At 39.9% G+C, this 24,198-nt stretch overlaps 1 protein-coding gene across 3 annotated transcripts in view; it reads left to right on the forward strand.

Moving 5' to 3' along the window:
* Window positions 1-13,875, forward strand: part of p4ha2 (procollagen-proline, 2-oxoglutarate 4-dioxygenase (proline 4-hydroxylase), alpha polypeptide 2) — a 28,221-nt gene extending 14,346 nt beyond the window's left edge. The window contains exons 7-16 of one of the 3 annotated variants that reach the window (XM_076751306.1): window positions 1,732-1,928; window positions 2,352-2,528; window positions 3,422-3,492; window positions 4,089-4,188; window positions 4,494-4,547; window positions 7,728-7,787; window positions 7,859-7,924; window positions 8,762-8,830; window positions 9,928-10,024; window positions 12,691-12,900. In XM_076751306.1, the coding sequence (XP_076607421.1) occupies window positions 1,732-1,928; window positions 2,352-2,528; window positions 3,422-3,492; window positions 4,089-4,188; window positions 4,494-4,547; window positions 7,728-7,787; window positions 7,859-7,924; window positions 8,762-8,830; window positions 9,928-10,024; window positions 12,691-12,761 (962 nt within the window). In that variant the 3' untranslated portion in view covers window positions 12,762-12,900. Of the gene's footprint in view, window positions 1-1,731; window positions 1,929-2,351; window positions 2,529-3,421; window positions 3,493-4,088; window positions 4,189-4,493; window positions 4,548-7,727; window positions 7,788-7,858; window positions 7,925-8,761; window positions 8,831-9,927; window positions 10,025-12,690 lie in introns of all 3 variants that reach the window. The other 2 variants (XM_076751307.1, XM_076751308.1) reach the window with 2 other exon arrangements.
* The last annotated feature ends 10,323 nt before the right edge of the window (window positions 13,876-24,198 follow it).

Genomic DNA, 24,198 nt, shown 5'->3' on the forward strand with positions numbered 1-24,198 from the left:
GCCACAATGCTCTACTGTGGGGTAATTGATGGGTTGCCTTCTTGCTGTTGCACTAATCACTGCAGTTCACCCTCCTCTCACACGGCAGTGGCCTTGCCAGAGCAGCAGGGTGTAGTCCATCCAAAGCAAGGGCCTGTGGTTTGAAAGTGTTATTTTAGTCTCTGCATCAAGGACTCCGCTGACAGCTGCAGGCCATCATTTTAGAGCTGTGGTACGCTTGTTTACATGTCAAGTAAAATGAATTGAGGTAGAGCAGATGTAGCAAAGATAGTGAAAATTCACTTATAACAGCTCGCACACATCCAAAAAAAGACGTTGGAAACAGTATAGAATATAGAAAAGCTAAGAAGCAAGGTGTGGTCCAGATTAAGCAGCTGAAATGTAACTAGAAAATCAGGAAAAGGAAGAGCAAAGGGCAAAGCAAGCGATCACATTCACACTGTTTTCACATGTAAATGCTAAAAGTCGCAGACAAATACAGCACTTCCATTTGTTTAAAGGAGCAACAAAAGTCAACAGTGACAAAACAGTAGAAACAAAGAGCATACAGAGTCAAAGGTCGACAAAAATTCACATCGTGCTCGTGTACTAACACATTAATGGGACAGTACAGCAAGCAGGTGGGCTTGCTAGAGTTCGACAATGCAATGAAGACCACGTATGGAATGGACGAAAAAGGAAGAAAAGGCAGAAAAAAGCGTTATGTCACTGTCTAATCACCCACATCACTGTTACGTCAAGCACTATTTAAATCGAAGTTCTAGATAGTTTTCTTTGGCAGATCTGCATTAGTAGGAAACTGTCATCATGCTGGTCATCTGCCAGGACTGAATTTGTCTAACTAAATCAGTAGACTGCAGCACTGTCGGAAAAGTCTGAGCGGTGCTCTCCCTGCTTCAGATTACCTCCACAAACACCTCCAGCATATTTACTTCCTGCAACAAGAAGCTTATGTAAGTTAATTCTTAGGACACACTTTGGTTATTGTTTATGTTCCTCTAATTTTGGTACACAAGCCAGGTTTGCTCATAAAAATGACAAAGAGGCACAGTACGCCGCTCACTGTGGATTTAGTGTATTTTCTCAAAGCTCCGCAAGGGGGTGTACTCTCCCTACTATGCCTGTGTTATTGCTGAAGTACATCAAACATTAACTGAAGGACATGAGGGAGACAAAGGATTTACTGTGCTGTGAGACATGTTCAAATCATTTACTAAAGTAAACAAAGCAATACAGCTCCATAGAATACTCCAGTACAGGCCAAAGTGCATGATTTAACTCCTTCATATGCGGTCGGCTAGCTTAATCCACATTAATACATCATATTTTATAAACCGAGCATATGTTTTTATTAGTCCTCATAGTAACTTGTAACTATAGCTGTTGATGAAGGGCAGTGGAGGAAAAAGTATAGTATTTCCCTCTGAATTGTAGTGGAGTAGAAAAGTACCTTAAAATAGAAATACTCAAGTGCAAGTACTTTAAAATTGTACCTTAGTGCAGTACTTGAGTAACTGTACTTAGTTACTATCCATGACTGTAGACAGAGTTAATTGAAGCTGAACGGTGATGTCCACATTAAATCATACAGTACTTGGTTAAAGTGTATTTGTTGTTAAAGCTTAAAGAAGCTCAAGAGTTGAGAGACATGAAGAGTCACAGTTCAAGTTACTTCATGCTTCTCAGTCGAGATTGAAGCCGTTGAAAACCAAACATTTATTGTACCGACAGACTCCAGCCACCAGAGGGCAGGAGGAAACCTCCGTTATTTTGAGCGGCTGCTGTTCAAGCAGCTCAACGAGATGAACCAGAAGTACGAGCCTGTCTCAGAGGAGCCAATCCAGCTGGGAACCTACAGCAGACCTAAAGACCATCTGCCAGAGAGAGAGGCCTATGAGGCCCTCTGCAGAGGAGAGGGGCTCAAAATGGTGAGACACATACAGGAAAATAATGGCATGTTGAGAATTAGACCTGTAGCAGACAGGATAGAGTAAGTGTAGTGCAAGTGAAGCTTTTTTTTTTTTCATACTAAATCGTCTTTGGTCAAAATTTTGATATTAGATTATATACACATCTCATCTTAAAAAAGCAGAGCTGAAAAAAGGGATAAGTCAACTGCAAACAGTTGAGTGTGTTGCTTGGGTGCTTTTCTTGGACTGTATTAACAGCTAAATTGTTTCACAGTTAGAGCTTCAACAGTTAAACAAGGAATGTATTTAATATTAAAGTGCAATGTGCAAGAACCTGCAGCTCAACCATGAGTTTGCAACTACTGGCAATCCATCAACTTGTGCAAAAAAAAGCTAACTGAAAGGTTAAATATTTTCTGTTTGTCCTATGTATTTTGTCAGAACGAAGCAAGGCGCAGCCGTCTGTTCTGTCGCTACCAGAATGGTAAGATGAACCCTCGTCTCCTGCTGAGGCCCATGAAAGAGGAAGATGAGTGGGATAGCCCCCACATTGTACGCTACCTGGAAATGCTTTCAGACGAGGAGATTGAGAAGATAAAGGAGCTGGCTAAACCCAGGGTTAGACAAGAAGTCTATGTTTTTACAGTGTTACTCTGTATTAATTTGTGTGGCTGCACCTAGAGACACTTTGAGCTGTCCGGTCCTATGTGGACTTGTCTGCTCACTTACATAGCAGTGTTTTCTCTCTTTCACCTTTAGGGCCACATTCTAGGTTTACACGTGCAGACTTCAATCACAACCGTTTTTGCTAAGGATGCTTCTGAAGTCATCTTCCCAGAAAAAGTGCCAATACATCTTTAAACAGGCCTATTTACATTGAAGAAGGCCAAACCAGTGCATGTGGCTTCAAATGCCGCCTGCGCTAGTGTAATCATTTGTCACGTAGTTGCTGTGAATATGCAAAATACATGTTTCGTGGTACATTCCTCGAATAAAGTGCGCTTCTGAGTATCTACTGTGTTTTACACTTAGATCAAATCACAGCATTGTGCCTGCTAGCAGTCTCATCAAGGGCTGAGAACAAAAACATCCGAACTCTTCAAGCAACAAAACATTTAGTTACTCAGAAGTGAAATAAGACTCAATACCGAGAAGAGAATCTTTTGCCCATGAGCTTATCGTTATCAGCCACTGGTACCAGGTGTTTCAAAGGCACATGTAAAATACATTGTGCAGACCAGTGATTCTTACTGCATGTATAAAAGATGTTCTCTTAGAGAAAAGTCTCCAAATCTGCAAATAGAATCAGAAATGTGTTTGGTGTAGAATGTTTGGTATATAACAGTATATTTATAGGATATATTAAATCAATGAGAGTAAATGAAAATACTTTCATGGCACAGCATAAGATATGAATATGTGTTAAAGAACAGTGGATAAACTGAATTTTAATGTTTATGATGACAAGCGCTTACTTTGGTTATATCTTTGTGTTGCTTTCGTTTTTTAAGCTTGCCAGAGCGACTGTCCGTGACCCAAAAACAGGCGTCCTGACCACAGCCAACTACCGAGTGTCAAAAAGGTAACGCATTCAGGAGAAAACTTCCTCTGGTATCATTTGGTAATCGTATGATTTCAGTCATGGTGAGAGCTCATTATTATTAGTTTTGCTGTTGTTCATTCTTAATATAATTTGCCAATGAACTCCAATAATTTACAGTATTATTTTGAGGGATTTTGGAGCTCTGCGTTTTTACCCAGAAGCATTTACTGAGCAACGCTGGCTACAAGGCCTCCGTGTTCACTGTGAACTGCGGTGAAATTTATGTTCTTGGTGCATCAATTTAAGTGTGTTTCCATCCACCTGTTTTTAAGCACATTCACATGTGCATGAAAAAGCTTGTGAGGAAACGGCAGGAAGGCGAAAAAGTCAAGTGCCAATAAAAAGAAAATTCAGCCAAGAAATCATGACATACATGAAGCACGTGACTGATGTTCACTGAAGCCTCCGCTCAGATGAAGAGATGATTGCGGATTTCTTTCGCAGATTTACTCAAAATTCTCTTAAAATTTGCAGTGCGTTTAGATGGAAACCTGGCTTGTGACAATTTTCAGAAAGTCCATGCATATCCATCCATTGTGTACGAGTCATACGTGTACATGTTTCTGTGTTTTCAGTGCGTGGTTGGAAGGAACGGATGATCCCGTCGTTGAAAGAGTCAATCAGAGAATAGAAGACATCACAGGCCTTACAGTAGACACTGCAGAGTTACTACAGGTAATGTAATACAAACCACAGAATTACAATACTGGATTAATGCATCATGTCACATATTACACATACACTTGCTGTCCATTCTTCTATTTTTATTAAAGATTCACACTCATAATAATGAAAGTGACGTACACAGCAACAGTAACACAAACTATGTAAAGAGCTATTGAGTAGGTAAAATAAACACCACATACCTCACATAATAAGACAAAGGAGTACATAATATTCTTACCACAAGTCCACGCATCATGTACATGCATTGTAGTTTTTTTTAAAAATGTATATCACCTTTGTCAATGGCTGACCAGGTTGCCAACTATGGAGTTGGGGGACAATACGAGCCACATTATGACTTCTCGAGGGTGAGTTCACTTGAGTGAGTGAAAAGAGTGGATGTGAGTAAGTGTGAGTGTGAAAATTTAAGTGGCATGCTTCAAGTCTGCCTGGAAAGAGGACAGCACTGCACAAACATACAAGAGGCAAAAAGCCTTCTACACAGACAGGAGCTGTGAAAGAACAAGCAATCATTGAGAGTTAAGGCGAAAAAAATTAAGTTTGGACTTACTAGAAAGTTATGCCAGTGGATGGAGGCATGATAGGAAAAGGCCCTGCAGCCCGCTGACTTCTTTTAACTCTGGAGTCAGACAGGAACGATGTGATCTGAGTGGAGAGTGTACAAATTAGATGACTTACAAACCCTAGGAATCAGTCTATGAATTGTTGTGGCCCTTTCTCCCGACGGTGAGGGAGAGGACAAAAGGGAATGATCTGGGAAACAGGATGAGGGGGGATATTTAGGGTGCACTTCATTGTACCTCAGGAATTTATGGTATAGTATAAACCCTAAGAAACAGGATGGGTGCACTCCCCAAATGGTCATTGTTATAGGGGACTGATTTGCCAACACCAAGTACATGTGATAACCAGTTGTCCTTAAATTGCTGGACAGTATAAAAGCCAAGACATTGTGGAGCTCTGCAGAGAACACTCTGCATGGGTCTTCCCTCCATGCTGCATGTATTAAAGAGACCTGAATCACCACACAGAGTCTGTAATTCTTCAGAGAATTAGCAACTCTCAACGACCAACAGGGAGAGGATGTAATATAAGATTTAAGGAGATCAGACAAGTATGAAAGGGTGTGCCAAGTTACAATTTTGTTAATCATCACAAGCACCTTAAAGTCTGATATGACATGGATAAGGAGCCAATGACGGGCAAAATTGGTGTAATATGATCAGATTTTCTAGTTTTAAATCAAGTTTGAGCTGCAGAGTTCATGCATCAGCCAAGATGCAAAGACCCAGACAGAAAACAGCTAATTTTATCTATGTTGGTTTCAGATAAATAAGGCTTTAACCATGCAAGATCCAGGCCAGAGAGGAAGCAGAAGCAGAAGAAACAGATTGGTGGTTTCTTCAGCAGAGGTTTAACCAAAGCAGTCTAAAAGCTCGTAGGGACGGTGACAGTTGTTCTGTGATAAATTAACAAAACTCAGCACTGTTGGTCCCACGAGCCAAGAACAGCTTGTGAGGAGAGGGAGAGAGGTTAGAAATCTGTTTCACATAAACCAGTCATATCCAGACTACAGTGAGGAATCAGATCATACTTCAGTGAGGTTTCAGTGTGGGAATACAATTATAATTACGTCTCATCATTACCCCTCAACATTAATGGACCACAGACTGTTAATGTTATGTAGCTAAAGCTAGTGGTAGTGTGTGCCCGCCTTCCTATGTGAGGCTGGCACCATCAGATTAGCTTGTATGTTGGAAGCTCTGGCCCTGTGCACATGGTAAACTGTGGCTGGTGAAGCTGATTAAATGTTGCTGGAAACAGAGTTCGCTGAACTGGTTGCTTGCCCTTCCTGAACAGGGACAAACTCAGCATTACCTGCCAATGAGGCTGTCACTAACAGCCCAGCTATCAGTCTGTGGCTAAAGCTATCTGGAGTGCCTGTGACATTGAAGCTAATAGTAGCAGAGATGAACTGTTTGGACAGACACATCTCTCTAGATAAGACACCCAATCTGCAAAGGCGGGACAGTTAACATAAACTATTTCAACACAGTCAGCAACATGTTAGCTGTGGGTAATTAGAGGCTCAGTAAGTAGGCTTGGCAAGGCTCTGAGCTAAGCTAACTAGGCAGCAACATAGGCTGTCCCTTAACACTGAGATTGTTTCAATCTCAGTGTTAAGGGATTGTTTATTGAAACGGAAAATTGAGAGTAACAGCACATGGTTGTTAACTCGACATAATTAGTGTGTAACAAGTTGCAAAGTGGTTCTTTGCACAGTAGTTTGGTGTTTCAGTTTCCTCTAACAATTGCAGGATATTTAAGGATGGTGAACAAGAGAAAGAAATCATGGTTTGAGTCAAAATAACTTTCACATGGGACACGAACCCCAGTCTCTTGTGTGAAAGTTGGTGTTTGAGTCATTTGTTCATCCCAACCTCCTCCACACTTGTTGGCTGTTCATACTACGGTCGTCCTCTGCTTACAGGTACTTACGTACATAATTATTTCAACCCAAACCATGATCAAACCATGATCTTTTCCTGAACATAATCAGGTGGTATTGCTGCTAAACCTGACCAAACTGCAACTTAATTAATATAATTAACTACCCAGTCATCACGTCGCGTCACGTATGTAAGCTCCAGCATATCAATGCGCAGGTGCAAACGGTGCACCAATGAACAGGCTCCGTTCTTAACATGTCGTCAGGTAGCGTCTATAGTTTTTCCAGACCAGTTTAGATGAAACCACAAGCTCATCCGTAAGACAAATGCCTGCATTCCCATGGACTCCGCTCCGGGTCACTCCTCCTCTGGAGCTGTAATGGGACTCTGAGTAAACAGTTGGGGTCAAGCAGAGAGCCTGTGTTCTCTAGTCGTGTCTGTGTTTTTCTTGCGGTTGGCATGTAAAACAAACAGCCAGTGCTGATTCAGCGGATTGTGAGCTGTGGTTTCCCCAGTAAACACACCAACCTGGAAAGTGCCAAACTCAAAGCCCTTCTGCAGCTCCTTGGTAAATTATTATCCTAAAACAACCTCCCTTCTAACAACCTGGTCACGTTCACCTCTGAATCTCCTCCTGGAGTAAATGTCCCTGACTTTTAGCTATAACTCTGTTCCCTCTGTGTGTTATATGTGGTAACCTTCTATGAATTTCATATAACCTAATGCTGTATGAGTGAGTTCTTATGTATATATTATACAAAGGGTCATGCAAGATGATTAATGGTCATTGTTTATGTGGATACCCCTTAAAGGAATAACTGACTATGATTCATGCATCGTCTATAGTTCAAATAAATACTCCATGTTGTATGTGCGTGATGAGCTTTTAAGCATATAATGTAAAGTATTCTTTCAACTAAGATATAAATAAACAGAATTTATTTGTGATTCTGTAATGTTTCTGGCAGATAAAAGAGTAGATGTTATTCGATGTGAGTGCAGTCATTGCCCTTCGTGGCGGGCTCCAGGTGTTAGTCTCTTTGGTGATGGGTTAAAAGTTTCAAACGTCTGTTGCAGCGCCCTTTTGACAGCAACCTCAAGGTCGATGGAAATAGACTTGCTACGTTCCTAAACTACGTAAGTACGCGTGTGTGCGAGTGAGCAGTGTTTTCATCTTGTATTTTCACTCTTGAATTTTATCTTCATAGAAAGATGAGCCTGATGCTTTCAAAAGATTAGGCACTGGAAATCGTGTGGCAACTTTTTTGAACTACGTAAGTACGTGTATCCAGTACAACTTGCAAGTACAGAGATAATACCCTGTAACTGGTGCTGGATAAATATACTATGAACTGGATGACTGAGACACTTCATAGACGAGTATCTAATCAGAAAGTTTTTTCTGTCAGTCCCAGTACATAATATGGAGAGTTGCTGATGTAGAAGCCATTCTGTATTTTACCCTTGCTAACACTGGGTTGCGTGAAATAACATGATAAACAAAAAGTGAAAAACCGTGTCAACCAGTGAGTGGTTGAGGGTAGTTGTTCACTTTGATTTGTGATGTTGATGTGCTACATTGTTGACCTTTGTCATAAATGTAACTTGGGGGTTATGGCATCAAATCATTGCAGGAGGCATTAGAAAACAAGTTTACTTGTAATAACTGTTTAAGAATAGACCAAATATTCTCACAAAGTGACATTGTACACCATCACTTCACATCAATTAACTAACATTTTGTGTACCCTTGCTAGAAGTCATAGTCACAGGACCTGGTTTTTATCATGTAAAACCCATCAAGCAATAATTAGCACATTTTTTCTGATGAAACACTTCTAACTTTTAAGTTGTCATTTCATTAGCATCCACTGCTACTGGAAGCATATACATGTTCTCCAAAAGGACATTATTGTCTTTCAAAGCACATGTCAGTAGCAATATGTGCTGCGAATGATGCCATATACTATGTGGCTCTGAAGGGTAAAACAGATGCTTTCCAAGCCACAAATACAGATGTGTGTTAAAGAATGCACCCTTTGAGGATTGTTGAATCCCTAAGTGTCCTCCTTCAGGAGAAAGTCTACAACCACTTTGTTGTCTTTCCACAGATGACTGATGTCGAGGCAGGAGGTGCCACGGTCTTCCCTGACTTTGGAGCAGCAATCAGGCCTCGAAAGGTGAAAGGAGAATGTGTGCACTTTTGAGTGAATGCGTGTGATGAAATACCGTAGGCGACTTGAGTGTGTTTATGGGGTCCTCAGTGGGAAAGAGGTCTAATCTGAACAGCAGTGCTGTTAGTTTAGTGGTTAATGTGCTGAGACTCGCTCAGTAATAAGTCCTGGCAGAATGACTGTGAGGTCCCTGGTGCAATATTCTGTGCTGCATGGCAATTTGCAAAAGACAATATTTGGTAATGGAAATTGATGTAAATGGACTTGCTTTTGACAGTAGAGACAACAGGCGCCTGCAAATTGTCCATTGAAGCAACAGCCTGCTGTTAACAGACTTTTTGCACATGTGCGCAGTTGTGTTTTTTATCTAATTTCGCGAGTTAAGAAAATCAACGTTGAAATCCTGGCATGTGAACAATGTTTTTCTCTCACTGATCTTTCCAGAAGTCTCTGAAAACTTACTTTAAAATAGCTTTACTCTCTCTCTCTTTACTTATCATATATTTCAGATGTTTCAGGTGTACATTCGCGACACCTCCTCCCTCTGTTTGTTTGTTCAATTCATGTAATAGTTTGCAGCTCCCATCTCTTGATTTGACCATGTTTCCAATAAAGCTATTAATGTGAATTATTTATTTAAATATTCATCTAATAAAATTGAAATTGAATAAGTTATCTTGTGGCTTTACATAGTATACACTAAAGTGGCCATTGGTCTAATAATTACATGTCATTGATGCCGTTAAATGCCATCCAGGATCAATATCACATTCAAAATAATACATGCTATGCTCAATAGCAATTTGTAGGCACGCAGTAGGTCCTCAGATAACTTCCTGCCGACTCGACTTTCAAGATCTTCACATTTCATTTGACTCATCGCTGCTAAAGAATCTTCTCATGCTTTGCGTGCAGCGTCGCTGGCAGTAACATTTTGTACCTCTCTGCTTAAAGGACATGAGGGTTCAATTGTTGCTACATTAAAATATTCGCAGCTTGAAGCCAGTAGTTTGCCAGGTTTTATTTCTGCACATTACTACTGGTGTTCCGTCTGTCTCCTGCACTTTGGATGTTACTTTACATTACATGGAATTTCTCCACAGGGAACGGCGGTGTTCTGGTACAATCTGTTCAAGAGCGGGGAGGGGGACTATCGGACCAGGCATGCAGCCTGTCCTGTCTTAGTAGGATGTAAATGGGGTGAGTCAAAAAAAAAATTCTGATTAATCACAATTATGCATTGATACACTGAATGAATGAACGTTACGAATTACAGTTGGGCAGTGTGGCTGAAATCAACTCATAATGAACAAAAACAAAACATCGTGTGCAGCCGCTTTATCTCTAATTTCAGCCTGATACAAATATTTGTAGCTCAGAGGGAACTTTAAGACCAAACCGGAGAAACAAAGCTTTGGCATCCTTGTAATCATCATAAGTCTTGCCAGGCCAGCCAACATGTTTTTGTCATTTTCATCTGTGTTTCACCCCAAATGTTGCTGACAGAATGTTCCCAGCAGGAATCAAATGGGGAAAAACTGAGAATGATTATGATTTGGCAAGACGTCACATAAGAGTCATTAGAGCTCTTAAATCACTTTCGTAACTCTTACATTCAGTTTTCGAATGTACTACGAGTTCGTTCAGTGGGACAGTTTCATGCATTTGTATATTTGCTTGCACAAGCACAAAACATTCCTATGGCTTCAAGTGACGTACAGTGGCTTGCAAAAGTATTCACCCCCCTTGGCATTTTTCATGTTTTGTTGCCTCACAGCCTGGAATGAAAATGGAATTCATTTACAGAACATGCCTACAACAAATAGGACAAAATAACAGAAAACTTCAGCGTACATAACTATTCACCCCCCTAAAGTCAGCACTTCGTAGAGCAGCCTTCTTGGCAATGACAGCTCCAAGTTGCTTTAGATAAGTCTCTATGAGCTTGCCACATCATGTCACTGGGATTTTTGCCCATTCCTCAAGGCAAAACTGGTCCAGCTCTTTTATGTTTGATGGGTTTCGCTTGTGAACAGCAATCTTCAAGTCTGACCACAGATTCTCAATTGATTGAGGTCTGGGCTTTGACTAGGCCATTCCAGCACATTTAAATGTTTCCCCTTAAACCACTCGAGTGTTGCCTTAGCAGTATGCTTCGGGCCATTGTCCTGCTGGAAGGTGAACCTCTGTCCCAGTCTCAACTCACAGGCTGACTGAAACAGGTTTTGCTCAAGATCATCCCTGTATTTAGCACCATCCATCTTTCCCTCGAGTCGGACCAGTTTCCCAGTCCCTGCTGCTGAAAAACATCCCCACAGCATGATGCCACCTCCACCATGTTTCACTGTGGGGATGGTGCTCTTAGGCTGATCGGATGTGTTGGGTTTGCGCCAGACATAGTGTTTTCCTTGGTGGCCGAAAAGTTCAATTTTAGTCTCATCTGACCAGAGCACCATCCTCCATACATCCTTATTTTTAACACGAAGTAATCCTTTTTTTCTGGCTACTCTTCCATAAAGCCCACCTCTATGGAGTGAGCGGCTTATTGTGGTCCTATGGACAGATGCTCCACTCTCTGCTGTGGAACTCTGCAACTCCTTCAGGGTTACCTTTGGTCTCTGTGCTGCCTCTCTGATTAATGCCCTCCCAGTTTCGGTGGGCGGCCCTCTCTTGGCAGGTTTGTTGTGGTACCATGTTCTCTCCATTTGAAGAGAATGGATTTGATGGTGCCCTGGGAGATCATCAAAGATTTGGGTAGTTTTTTTTATAACCCAACCCTGACAACTTCTCAACAACTTTGTCCCTGACTTGTTTGGACAGCTCCTTTGTCTTCGTTGTGTGATGCCTCTTGCTTAGTGCTGTTGCAGCCTCTGGGGCCTTTCAGAAAAGGTGTGTTTATACTGACAGCTCACGTGCCACTTAGACTGCACGCATGTGGAGTTCATTTCACTAATTATGTCACTTCTGAAGGTAGCTGGTTGCACCTGAACTTTTTAGGGGCTTCATAGCAAAGGGGGTGAATACATAAGGACATGCCAATTTTCAGTTTTTTATTTTTTTTAATTCTTTTTTTATATATATTTGTCTCATTTCACTTCCAACTTAGACTATTTTGTGCACATCCATGACATAAAATTCAGATTAAAATAACATTTAACTTACAGGTTGTAATGTTAACAAAGTAGGCAAAAAGCCAAGGAGGGTGAATACTTTTTCAAAGCACCATAAACCGCAGCTGCTGTTTAAAAAATACACATTTCACAATGTGATGTGAGGAAAAGGACTTAAGAGGCTGGTTAAAGTTTTTAAGAAAACACACCACGGTACAACAGCACACTGAACTGCAGCTGAAAGGTTCGTATTTGTAACTATTTCACAAAAGCTTTCGCGCTAAAAGCTCACTGTCGTCTGCAGAGTGGAAGCTCATACAGTTTTTTTTCGAGGGTCATTTCAGCCAATGCACAAATACTCTTAAAGGTATTAAGCCATGTAGGTCACAGCACGGACATGTGAAAACTATGCTGCATAATCCACAGACTTTACTGTGAATTTTTTCTGTTGAAGAAATAATGCCAATAAATGTACACTAAAAACATATATTGTTATGTAATTCAAAGTTAGTTTAATTTAGATACATGTGAAAGCAGTTTTTTATTTACAGGGTTACTTCTCATTGGATGAACCACATTGACATTTTCACACCTGATGTTTTTGGCCAGTTTGTTACCACATTTCTCGTTCTATTAGAAACACCTTTCGCACACAGAACAATGAACTGTACTGTGGGAATGCTTTTAAATTGCTGGCAGTGAAGACTTATTGTGCTTTTTTTTAATGTGTACGTGTATTTTTTTCTGTTTTGTCAGTGTCAAACAAGTGGATTCATGAGCGAGGTCAAGAGTTCAGGAGGCCCTGTGGCCTGACAGAAGTGGATTGAAGTTTGACTCACAGCAAAGGAACTTGTGAAAACACTCACGTACACACACCCATACACTCAGTTGTGCCTTAACTCTGGCATTGATGCAGCTTGCACACACATTCTACAACAATTACGATACCGAACCCTGTTCTCCATCATGCATCCCTGCACCACCCCTGCTGTATTAAATTACAAATTAAGTTACAGATTAATAAAAAACATGCACAGTATTTCAGAGTCATTCCATTTAAAAGCCCTCTGCCAAATCTTGCTTCCACTGATGTCAAAATACAGTAAGGTGAACAGTTTGTCCTCCACGCTGCTCCGTTAAGCTTTGTCTTTGCACATTCAGAAGAAAACATTAACTTTTCAAAGTAAAAGCGTTAGCATTAGTGGTGATACAGAGAAGCCCTTTTTCTTTTAGCTTTTTTCTGGCATTTAAAAACACCAAAAACATGCAGGAGGTGTGATGAAAACAAAACAAATGATTTGATTGATCAATTTATTATGCACATATTCCTGAAAGAGTAAAATTTTTATTTCTATTTGACATATTTCTTAATAAGAAGTGGTAACTAAGTGAAGAAAATTGCTGCTTTTGGTGGACTTACACATTGTTGCATAATGCCACAACAAACATTTTCAAGTTGTTTAGCTAGCTTTTGGAAGGGACTGAAAACGTGTTCATTAATATTTTGCTGCCCGCTGTCACACATGTCAGTTTACATAAACTCCTTGGTTGCAAAGTAAAGATGAGAGCTGGTATTGGCTCTATTTAGAGGTTAATTTGGGAACCATACTAAGAAAAACAACCTATTTCAGTTGGTTATTTAACAAAATAGAAGACTTTTAGTTACATGTCTTTAAAAAAAACTTACTGTATCTTCATTGCTGGCAGTTTTATTTTATGATTATAATGTCTCTACTCTTCTGTCACTCCGGTCTTAATCATTTCATCTCAATCAAGTGTTTCACTCTCCTTCAAGCCTGACAGAGAAATACATTTCCTCCAAAACATGTCCATGATGTCTTTATTTATAGTGTTTAAATTATTACACTGTTGTTATATTTTGTGCTCCTTCTACAAGATGGCAAACAAGCAAGTCAATAAACAGTGTCTTTTATTAAAATGTTTTGTCTTCATTCACAATGTCTCCTCACTGGCCAGGATGATCCAGCTTTCAGCTGTCAAAAACGCAGCAGCAGGTGTCCAAGGAGGGATGAATCAAGGGCAACTAGACTTGAAACATTTCACCTTCCATTCGAGGGGCTCTGACTGACGGGGAGTGGCAGGTATTAAATCTCTGTGGGGTCATTATCAAGATCATGGGTACCATCTGGGTCGTTACTGCCCCTGAAGGAGTCATTACTCTTGGTTTCAGGTGACTGTAACGACTCCAAGTTTCTACAACCAAGTCCATTTCCCCAAAGATTCAACCCTCCTTGGATAGCCATGACCTGGATGATTGAGAATCTTCACAGACACAGCAGTAACTAAGTAAAACAGAGGAGGTTCAGTGAAGTATGCTTTAGGGATATAGCAACTCCAATGTGTTTTGCTGGAAGCCCTTACACACTCCTTTTAGGCGCTAACTCTGCCCTAATTGATGATCACCAGGGACTGACCCATCCAGAGCTGTTATGGTAAACCCTGTATGACAGATCTAACTGCACAGAACTCATACAGATGCTGAAAAAGTGACTTCCTTACTAAGTGGATGTCATGACCTCTGGATGAATGCTGAGGATTGATGGCAGGGAAAGTGTTTAGATGAATCGTGCAATATTTTCAACTCAATGTCCAATCGAGTGGATTGTTGAATTGTTTTGTAATTGTGCTGCTTAGATAACTGAGATAAATGTACAGGCCCAGAGCACCGATGCATTCATGAGCAAAAATGATTCATACTGAGAAAGATACTAGTTAATCTAAATGATAATAAGCACCTGGGATCACTTTACATGTATGTATATGTCTGTGTATACCTTATTTCAACCAAAGCTGTTTTGGTCTTCTGTTTTCAATTCTTCTGTTTTTCTCTTTGCTGTTCCTGCCCCAGTATCAGCCATAACCACAAACCCCTCTAAATTAAAACCTTCTCCTGCTTCCTCTTAGCTGGCTGATTCGCTGCTCATTAAGAAACTTGGCCTGGGAGAATGTAAACACTGGCTCTTCTGGTCTCCATACCGTAAATTGTTTCATCTGTTTTTCTCAGGGATCAGATTCAGTGATGGGCTTTAAGAATAACTGTGTAGGAATAGCCAATCTTCTCACTGATGGTCCGTTTGCTTGTGGAGGTCATAAAGGGGCATCAGTATTGAGGCTTTCATAATCGGCTTAAATCTCCTCGTATCGCATTTAAGCTCTCACGTGGACATACATTGGACACATTTTAGGGTATGCGCCTGCCTCTGCTAAACCGAGACTGTCAATTTTTGTCCGGTTCGATTTTAGTGTACACTCCGCTCCCATGAATCTTCACATCCACCGTGCAAGGCAAACCTGGAATGTTCTTCATGACTGCTGCGCTTAGGCCCACGGGAACTGTGGGTTTGGTGAGGTTACTCTGTGAAAGTGCTGGAGCTGGAATGTGCGTAGTGGGACGGCGTAGAGACATGGTAGAGAAACGTGGAGGGAAGCATTTATTCCATGGGTCCGGAGGCATTAACTGAGTGGCTTTTGGAATGTGGTGCTTCTTTTGCTCCCAAACTAAACACCATGGTTCTGATTTTATCTAACAACATACATATGATAATGATTTCATAGGGATGATCACATATTAGGGAGTGACTGCTGCTGTGCTGTATTATTAGCAAGCATTTGGCTCAGGGACCTGCACCAATAGCCAAATTGGAAACAAAGCCTCTGTTGGTGTTTTATATCTGGCCTTCAGTAAGAAGTAGACTGAGATGGAAAGAAAGATTATGTAACTCGATTTTGAATTCAGAAATGCTGCAATAAATACCTCATAGCATGGAAGTGATTGTGGCTCTTTGTTATTGATGCATTGTGTGTGAAGAGAGTGCACAGACATAGAGAAACATAAAGAAAGAGACCAGAGGTCAGGTAGACAGCATAATTCTCCAGTCAGTGCAGCCTCCATTTTTGACATATTTCAAAACATTTACACCATTTTTTCTCCAGAATCCAAACAATCATTGTACCCAGCTGTAGTTTACTGTAAATCAGTTATTCAGATATTGCAAGATGTGCTACAAAAAGGTTTGACTCTAGAACTCAACGTTGAACTGAATTTCTAAAAAAAATATTTAGAAGCCGATTATAAGAAATGAACTTTTTGAACTGACATAAACCTACTGTATAGTTGCAATGGAGAAGGGCCTGAATCAAAATTTTGGGCATCCTGCATGGTCAGAAATGAGTAACGTCCCTTTTGCACACCAGGTAAATTGATTTTTAAAAAGATAAATGATTTTAAATAGTTAATTAAGAAAGTCTTGAAGTGAAGTGAACAGACTTCTTGTTCTTAAGTTGTTGTGTGACAACGAAAGAATGTCTGATGGAAACACAGCACATCTCCTGATGGACTGTTACAGAGCTGAAGCCGTCTGGTCTATATTGCCTGGCCTTGGCATAGTTTTTGATTTTAGCAAAAACACTGTCAGGTATGGACTGCTGGAAGAAAAGATGCCTTCCAGGCTAAAATAGCTGTTACAACTGATAATCAGTACTGGATGTACTAAACTGTGGAAAACCAGATGTGCTGACTGCAATGGATAGCGACGTGGTCATCAAGCCAGCCTTGGGACGCAGAACTTTGGATGAAAAACAGAATCCGCCTTGATACGTACGAGAGACCTTTGTACGCTTGAGGAAGTGCTCTCAGGATGAAATGACTGCACTTCAAGTGCTTCAACAACTCTTTCTGTTATTATATTTTCTGTATGTGTTTTCTGCTTTTCATATGTTAAGTACTAAGTAAAAGTAAACATGAAGACTTTTCAAATAATCAGTCTTACCACACCATGATTATATACTGTACCTTTGACAAAATACATTTTCTACTCACTGGTAGTGTTCCTGTTTTAATACCACAGAGTAATTGAAAGGTTATCATCTCATAGATACAGCTTCTTTTAGTGAAATTTAAGTATCAAAAAAATCCTGCGAACAGTCTTTGTGCTTGTTTATGAGCTGTAAATGTTTAATTCCACACACATCTTTGCTAAATGTTAACCTTTGTGAGTGGCTTCAAGGCTAGAAATTGTCATTAAAATGCTAATGAGTCTGTGTGCGCAGCAATGTACTGAATCATCAAAAACAAAAATCTATAAAAACATCATTAAATGGCTGTTGTAAATAGTCATGTAACTATTGCCTGTAAACCTGTCAGTCCAGAATCAAGTCAAGACAAGTTCTGCCTCTGCATCTCGAGACATGAAGATGTGACGGTTAAGGTGAGGACTGTACGGTGGGAGCCATGGGAAGCAAAATTCAAGAGTCAAAGCTGCAGACATAAAGATGAAAGAGGAAGAGACCACTAAATGGTTAACAAAATAGCCTACAGTGAGTGTATATACATACGTGTATACACGTATATATATACATGTGTATATATACGTATATACACGTATACACACGTATACGTATATATATGTGTATATACGTATACATACACGTATATATATATACGTGTATACACGTATATATATATATATATATACGTATATACACGTATATATACACGTATATATATATATATATATATATATATATATATATATATATATATATATATATATACACACGTGTATATACGTGTATATACACGTGTACGTGTATACACGTGTGTATATACGTATATATATATATACGTGTATATACGTGTATATATACGTATATATATATGTATATATACGTATATATATATATACATATATACGTATATATATATATAATTTTATTCTGTTTATATCAGTTAATCTGTGAAAAATAACTGCTGTTTGTTTAAATTTTGTAAAGTTCTTATGTGGGGAAATTTAGATACTTAAACAGGGCGTCCAAGTAAGCACCAATGTTAGCATTAGCTTTAGCTAACATTGGCTTATTAAACGTAATCTACTTAACATTAGCTAACTTACTTTCTACACGCACACTTTAACAGTGGTGGTGACTAATGTAAACCTTGTTGATTAAATCTACAGGTAACAGCTTAAACAAGGTGCAGCTAACATTCAGGTAAATATTTCTAAAGACTTCAAGGGGTTTAGCTTACATACCACTTGGCTAACTTAGCTAATGTAGCTAACTATTAAAAAGAAGCAATGGCTAGAGCCAGAATGAATTTGTGAGATTGTCATTTGTCTTTAAAGTTCTATGTCAGTGATAAAAATGTAGGCATCTTGTATTACTTTATTTCATGTGTTGGTTAGATGTAACATTAGCTAGTTCAGTCTTCAGTGTGCTGAAACCAGTGTCTTTTTCCCTTATCATAACCATCTACAGTTGGAGTAAGGGTTTAGATTAAATTATGAGCAGGCGTCACAAAGTTGCCTCAGTTCGTCTTGAGTGGATGTTTTGCATCACAGATCATGGACAAAATTGTGGTTTGGAGCTAAAGGTTGGGTTCAGGTTACGGCGAGGAGAAACTTGGCACAACATCGGCCACCCCTGCTCTCGCAGTTATGCTTCAGCGCCCAGAGGCATAATGTTTTCAAGGTTGTCCATCCATATGTAAGTCCCATTCTTGTGAACACAATATCTAAGGAAAACCTTAAGGGAGTCTCTTACAATTTGGCACAAATGTTCACTTGGACTCAAGGATGAACCGAGTAATTTTTGAGGTCATAGGTCAAGGTCACTGTGAACCCATGTCCGTCTGATTTTCTTTAAAGCAATATCTCTGAAACGCCTGGTGGGAATTTCATTACATCTGGCACAAAAGTCCACTTGGATTCAAGAATAAACTATATTAAGTTTTAAAGCAAGGAGGTCAGGTCAAAGCTAGTTACCTGTACAATCGATGTGGTAGAGACAAAAGTAAGTGGTGCTCAGTGGCCATTGTTATGATACTGTGAATATTATGCTGTGTGTGATCATGTAATTTTTATTTTTTGCTATTTTATCAGATTTCAGACTAAACCAGTGACTTCGTGAGCCTTTAAACGTGCGTATTGTCTTGAATGTTTTTTAAGAGTTATTTCAGAGTTAACTCTCTGACGACATTAGTGGTGTAGAGGAGTGTTAAAATGTATTACTTAGCTGGCCAGACTCAACAAAACTTGGCTCAGACAACAGCTGTCTGTAGCCTGCAGTTATGTACCACAAACAATTCACTCTGCCACCTGCTGACAGGTGCAGCATGTTTAACCAAGAAATAAACATAATGTTAACTAAAAGGATTTGGGCAGGTATTACAAATGCTGGCTGTTTTTTCTTTTAGACTCATTGGATGACTGCTATCTAGATGACTTTCTGTACTGTGACCGAAGTAATAACAGTAAATTAATTCATGGACGTTTTGCCGGATGTTATTGTGAGGTGCTACTTGACCACATGCTTGTAACAGAAGACATGCTGTCTTATTAAATTCAAAAGTGTCTGCGTTTCAATTGGTACATTAGAATTAAAAATGTTTGTAGTTGTAAAGCAGGATTTTAAATCGATAGAGAGCTGTGTTTACGATTTCTAGTGTTGTTTTAGTCAGCTTGTTTTGCATGGCCCTTTGTAGATCTGTTGCAGAGGACCTTCCAGCAACTGACTGATCGAGGTGATAATGGTGAGTTTCCAAATAATTATCATCATGTACATAACATATGATGCATCGAGTTGAATAATAGTAACCTGACCATGTTTTAAACCTTGATACTTGGACATTTTTATGTAAATTTGTATTTTTCACATTACTTTAATGATGTGTGGTTTTCTTTGTTGAAGGGTAAAAACAGTGAAAATTGGCACAATCTGTGTTGCTAAGACAAACATTTTCTCACATTTGATATCATATGCCAACACCTTCACTGCTTTGTGCAACTCCAACCATGTATCTCTGCAGGGACATCAGGATCTAACACTGCACAACACTACCAGCTGCAGTTCCCACAGCAAGCAAGCAAGCACCGGTATAACATCCCACTCATTCTTCAGTGGGGCGGGGGGGGGGGGGGGGGGGGGGGGGTCTGCAGAAATCCACAATGGAAACGGTTTGAAGTGTGTTTGACATATTCAACACCATAACTCAGGAACAGAACTGTGTTGACATTTGGTCGGATACTGAATTAGCGACACAAATCTTGGGTGTCCATGTTGAAACTGTGGTGATAGTAGAGATATTCTCTGCTGCTGGGTTAAACGTGTGTGTGAAGCATCCACGCTTTATAATTTGTAGCTTCTTTCCAGCAACATCCATTTTAGCAGCATTGTAGTCAAGACAAGCTCATAGGTTTTGCTGATATTGAGCTTCAGGTAACTGTCCTAGCACTGTATAATGAAGCTGTCAGTCCTCTGTACTGTAAAAACAGTCTCTACATGAAGACAGCGTGTTTCTCACTGGAAGTTATTCACTGGAATTATACATGTCAATATAGTGTTAACTTCCTAATACTTACTACTACTTAATACCTTTTATTAAATTCCTTCAAAGTCCACACTTAAAACATGTCTGGAGGGCAACTTAAAGTATCAGGCAGACATCCTTTGATGAAAAACTTGTCAAAGTATAGTCAAGCAAGTGTCAAATTTGCAGCTCAGGTTAGGTCTCTTTCTGCAAATACTGTATATTCCAATTGCATGTGTTTCAGTGTCTTTCAAATTTTCCGGTCACAGGAGTTGACTGACAACATTGAGGGGCCATTAGGCCAAGAATAGTTCTTTTTCCTGTGATCTCAGATTTATTCCTGGAAATAAACTAAGACATTGCGAAATCTCATGTCCTGCTGCGCACATCTCATATACGTACGGAACATATCTCTGTGTTCCATACGTGTACAGCTTCACCAAAGCATGTTAAATGGAACTCGTAAATCGTACTAACCTTTAATGCGATGGCTGGACAGCTTTCTTAAATCAGGTGTCTGATATCACATGGTAGTGATAATGCTGGTCTCACAGCTTGTTTTCCAGGATTGTGTCAGTCCCTCAAGAGCAGAATTAAGTCTTTGCAAGCCTCGGTTTTGTAAAGAACTGCTCACAGGAGTACGTTGTCCCAGACTTCAGTGCATGTCTCCTCAGAATGGGAAAAATCCTCAGGATGTACATACAGCTTATAGACATCGATCGCAGGGAGGTTGTTGTCCCTACCTGGCTTGTCGTTCCTTTGCAGCTCAGTGGTTTCATGTCATAGGTTGTCAAGCACATTAGCTGGTTGCACAGCAAATATGTTCAGTTCCTTTTGTTTACTTTTCTTGTCCTGAAACCTCTCGCCAAATGTCTGAAGGAATTTTCACAATCACCAACATATTTAGATATCATTGCAGGCTTTTGTTCTTGCAGAGTGGGAAAAAATGCTCAGTGTTACCCCTTTCCAGGTGCCACTGCCACTGCATTGATATCACCTAAGGTTATTTCACATTTGACAGCAGAGAGCTGAGAAGCTGGCTGACGCAGCAGGTTTTCCTTCATTTCCATGAATACTTTAAGACAAACTTAGCAGCAATTCTATTTTGTCTTTTTGCAGCGGCAAAAGGCATTCCTTCATAAATTCTACTTCTGGATGAGGTTTCAGCTTTGTCACTATTAGATCACCCTCCACAAAACTTGTCTCTGTCAGAATGTGGTCTTGTGACAGCTGCTTGTCAGACACCCAAACTCCACCGAAGAGTGCCCCTTTTTTTATTTAAAGAATGTAAGATATAATAATTATAACTTGAAGCCCAAAACCCATGTTTCTGTCATAAATCAATATTTGTTTCAGTATTGTAATTTCTGGCAAAGAAGATGAGCTGAATAAATGTCATGACCATAAAGCACAAACGTTAAGACGCATTCAGCGATTAAAATTTTGATGTGACTCCACCTGCAATAATGTGAGTCTTGGCTGGCTCTTCGATAGAACATTCCCACTGGCTTGTATCCGCTCGGGGGCATGTTGTCTTCTTCACACCAATTTGATGTGAACGGGGCTCAGCATTCATTAGAAGAGAACAACTAAGGACAGACTGGATGGATAACTTTAAAATGAATGACTGTACAGTTGGATAAGATTGAGGTTGGGTGTTATGGAATGTAAAGTGGGCGGGGTGGGAATGTAGAGCTGTCAGTGTCAAAGCTGCAGAGGTAAACAAGATATTAACGTTACAGCGAGACAGATGCGTGTACGTTATAGTTTGACTTGTTTTCCTGAGTGTCTGATGCAGATTGAAATATTACAATTGCAGATGGCAGATTGATTTATATCCTAGTGTTTGGCACTTCCAATCACCCGTCTACTGAAACACCAGAAAATAAAAACTGATTCAAGAAGTTCAGCACAAAATAGTACTGAAACCACTGCCCCTTTATGGGAAGCTTAAACCTAAAGCCTGTCTGAGGGTCGCTGCTTTGCCATCAGTCAGAAACGGCTGCATTTCCGCAGAAGAAACAGTCGTAGGCATCCGTCATGCCTTCACCCCCTTCGTGTGAACTTCTACATGAAACCTATTGCATGTCTGTGTTTTAAATATTGCAGTCACAGGAACTGTCTGACAACATTTGACATTTTCAGATGTCAAACCTTCTTCCTGGAAATGACCCAAAAAGTGTGGAGAAATTCCATATCCTGCTGCTACAACATCTCTGTGTGAACTGATTTATGTCTTTATTGTTAATGCAGTTTATTCATCATGACATATTTATGTCTCTTGAGACAGGCTATGTTGTAAAAGAAGATTTAAAGTACGTGCCCTGTGGTTGAGGTAACATATGCACAGGTTTGGCTACGGTGCTCATGTTTGAATTTGTACATATTTTCTCCCTGGTAGTGTTCGGTTATTATTCCAGTACTAGTGCATTTGGAAAACACACATTTAAAGTGCTTCTGTAGTAATAGACATTAACATTAAGATAAAACAGAGAAACAACAATCTGACATCAGCATTTGGATTTCTGGGAAACAAGCTGAGAGGGACCCTTGGACGGGAGCAGGAACCTGACACATGCCAGGGTTTATACACTACCTGTTGCCAAAAGGCACAAAATTACTAGTGGCAGCATCCCTCAACAAAATTTCTGCAATTATTTTAATTCTGAGCCACGTTTTGCTTTCAGGGTAAATTAGATAAATCTACACTTGGTGCTTGTACACTGTGATGTGTGGATTGGCATACCTGTGATGTGTTGTGATGGGTTATTATAGGTATAATATATAGAATGCACACCTTTTCTTGTGAGGTGTTTACTCGCAGGCAAACATCAGAGAATGCAATCATTTACTTCATGTGATTGCTTTACGGGTGGTCTCTCTGTTGTGACTCTATTTCTATGTCTTTCAAGTCGATTTCCCTCATTGCTCTGATTTGAAACGCCTGTCTTAGTCTTTACAAATGTTTGTCAGGTGGCTGTTGGATTCTCTCCTGAATGTGGTGCGCCAGACTATTGATATTTAGACTTCTTCAAATAGTCAAAAAGGAAAATCAGCTTTGATAATGGTGAAAACTTTTGCAGTGTTGCATTACGTTACATTGCATGGAGGCAAGGCTGGATCAGATTTGCTCGAGGTTGCTTAAAAATGAGTCCAGAGACATTGATGAGTCTCGACTGAAATGAGAACTAATCTCATACCACATGGGTCCATGACCCAGCTCAAGAGTATGGCCTGTTTAGCTTATAAAAGAGTGAATTCAGCAATAATAGGCCTTTTTCACAGGCAACATTTTGGTATGTCATCATAGGAAAAGACCGAGTGTAAACAATAAAAAGACTGATGGTTGGATTCCATTTAGCTGCTTCACTTTCAGGCTGCTGGGATTGTGCTTGCTGGCTGACTGGTGATGCACTCTTAATGATAACAAAGACACCCATTGTAAAAATCAAGCAGTTGGATGAACGTTGTGTGTGACAAATTAAACCTAATACGTTTTCAGGTGTGTATAAACACACCTGTCCAATCAACACTCCCAAACTGCAGTCTGCTGCGTGTGAGTTAAGACAAGAAAGTCTTTGACTCTGGGGTCACAGTACTGTATATGAAGGTGAAATAACCCAAAGATGTTGCAATGACTATAGTTTTAAGATTTATGCTATATAAAATCACACTTTATAAAGGCAGTGTGGGTGAAGTAACTTACATAACAAGACCACTATCAGTTCAAAGCAACTTATTACCTACTGAGGAAAGTACTGTTGTGTTGCCAAAAATGAAATGAATGCGGCTCATTCTGTACGTTGGTTATTTTATCCAGTGGCTGTGTAGTCTACTGTTCATTACCCCTGAATGTGCAGGATTGACTGTAATGTCATTGCATAACCTAGTCAACAGCCCATAATCTATAACAGGAATGACAGATGCAATATCCCCTT

Source organism: Chaetodon auriga, chromosome 15, assembly GCF_051107435.1.
Source record: "Chaetodon auriga isolate fChaAug3 chromosome 15, fChaAug3.hap1, whole genome shotgun sequence".
Taxonomy (NCBI): domain Eukaryota; kingdom Metazoa; phylum Chordata; class Actinopteri; order Chaetodontiformes; family Chaetodontidae; genus Chaetodon; species Chaetodon auriga.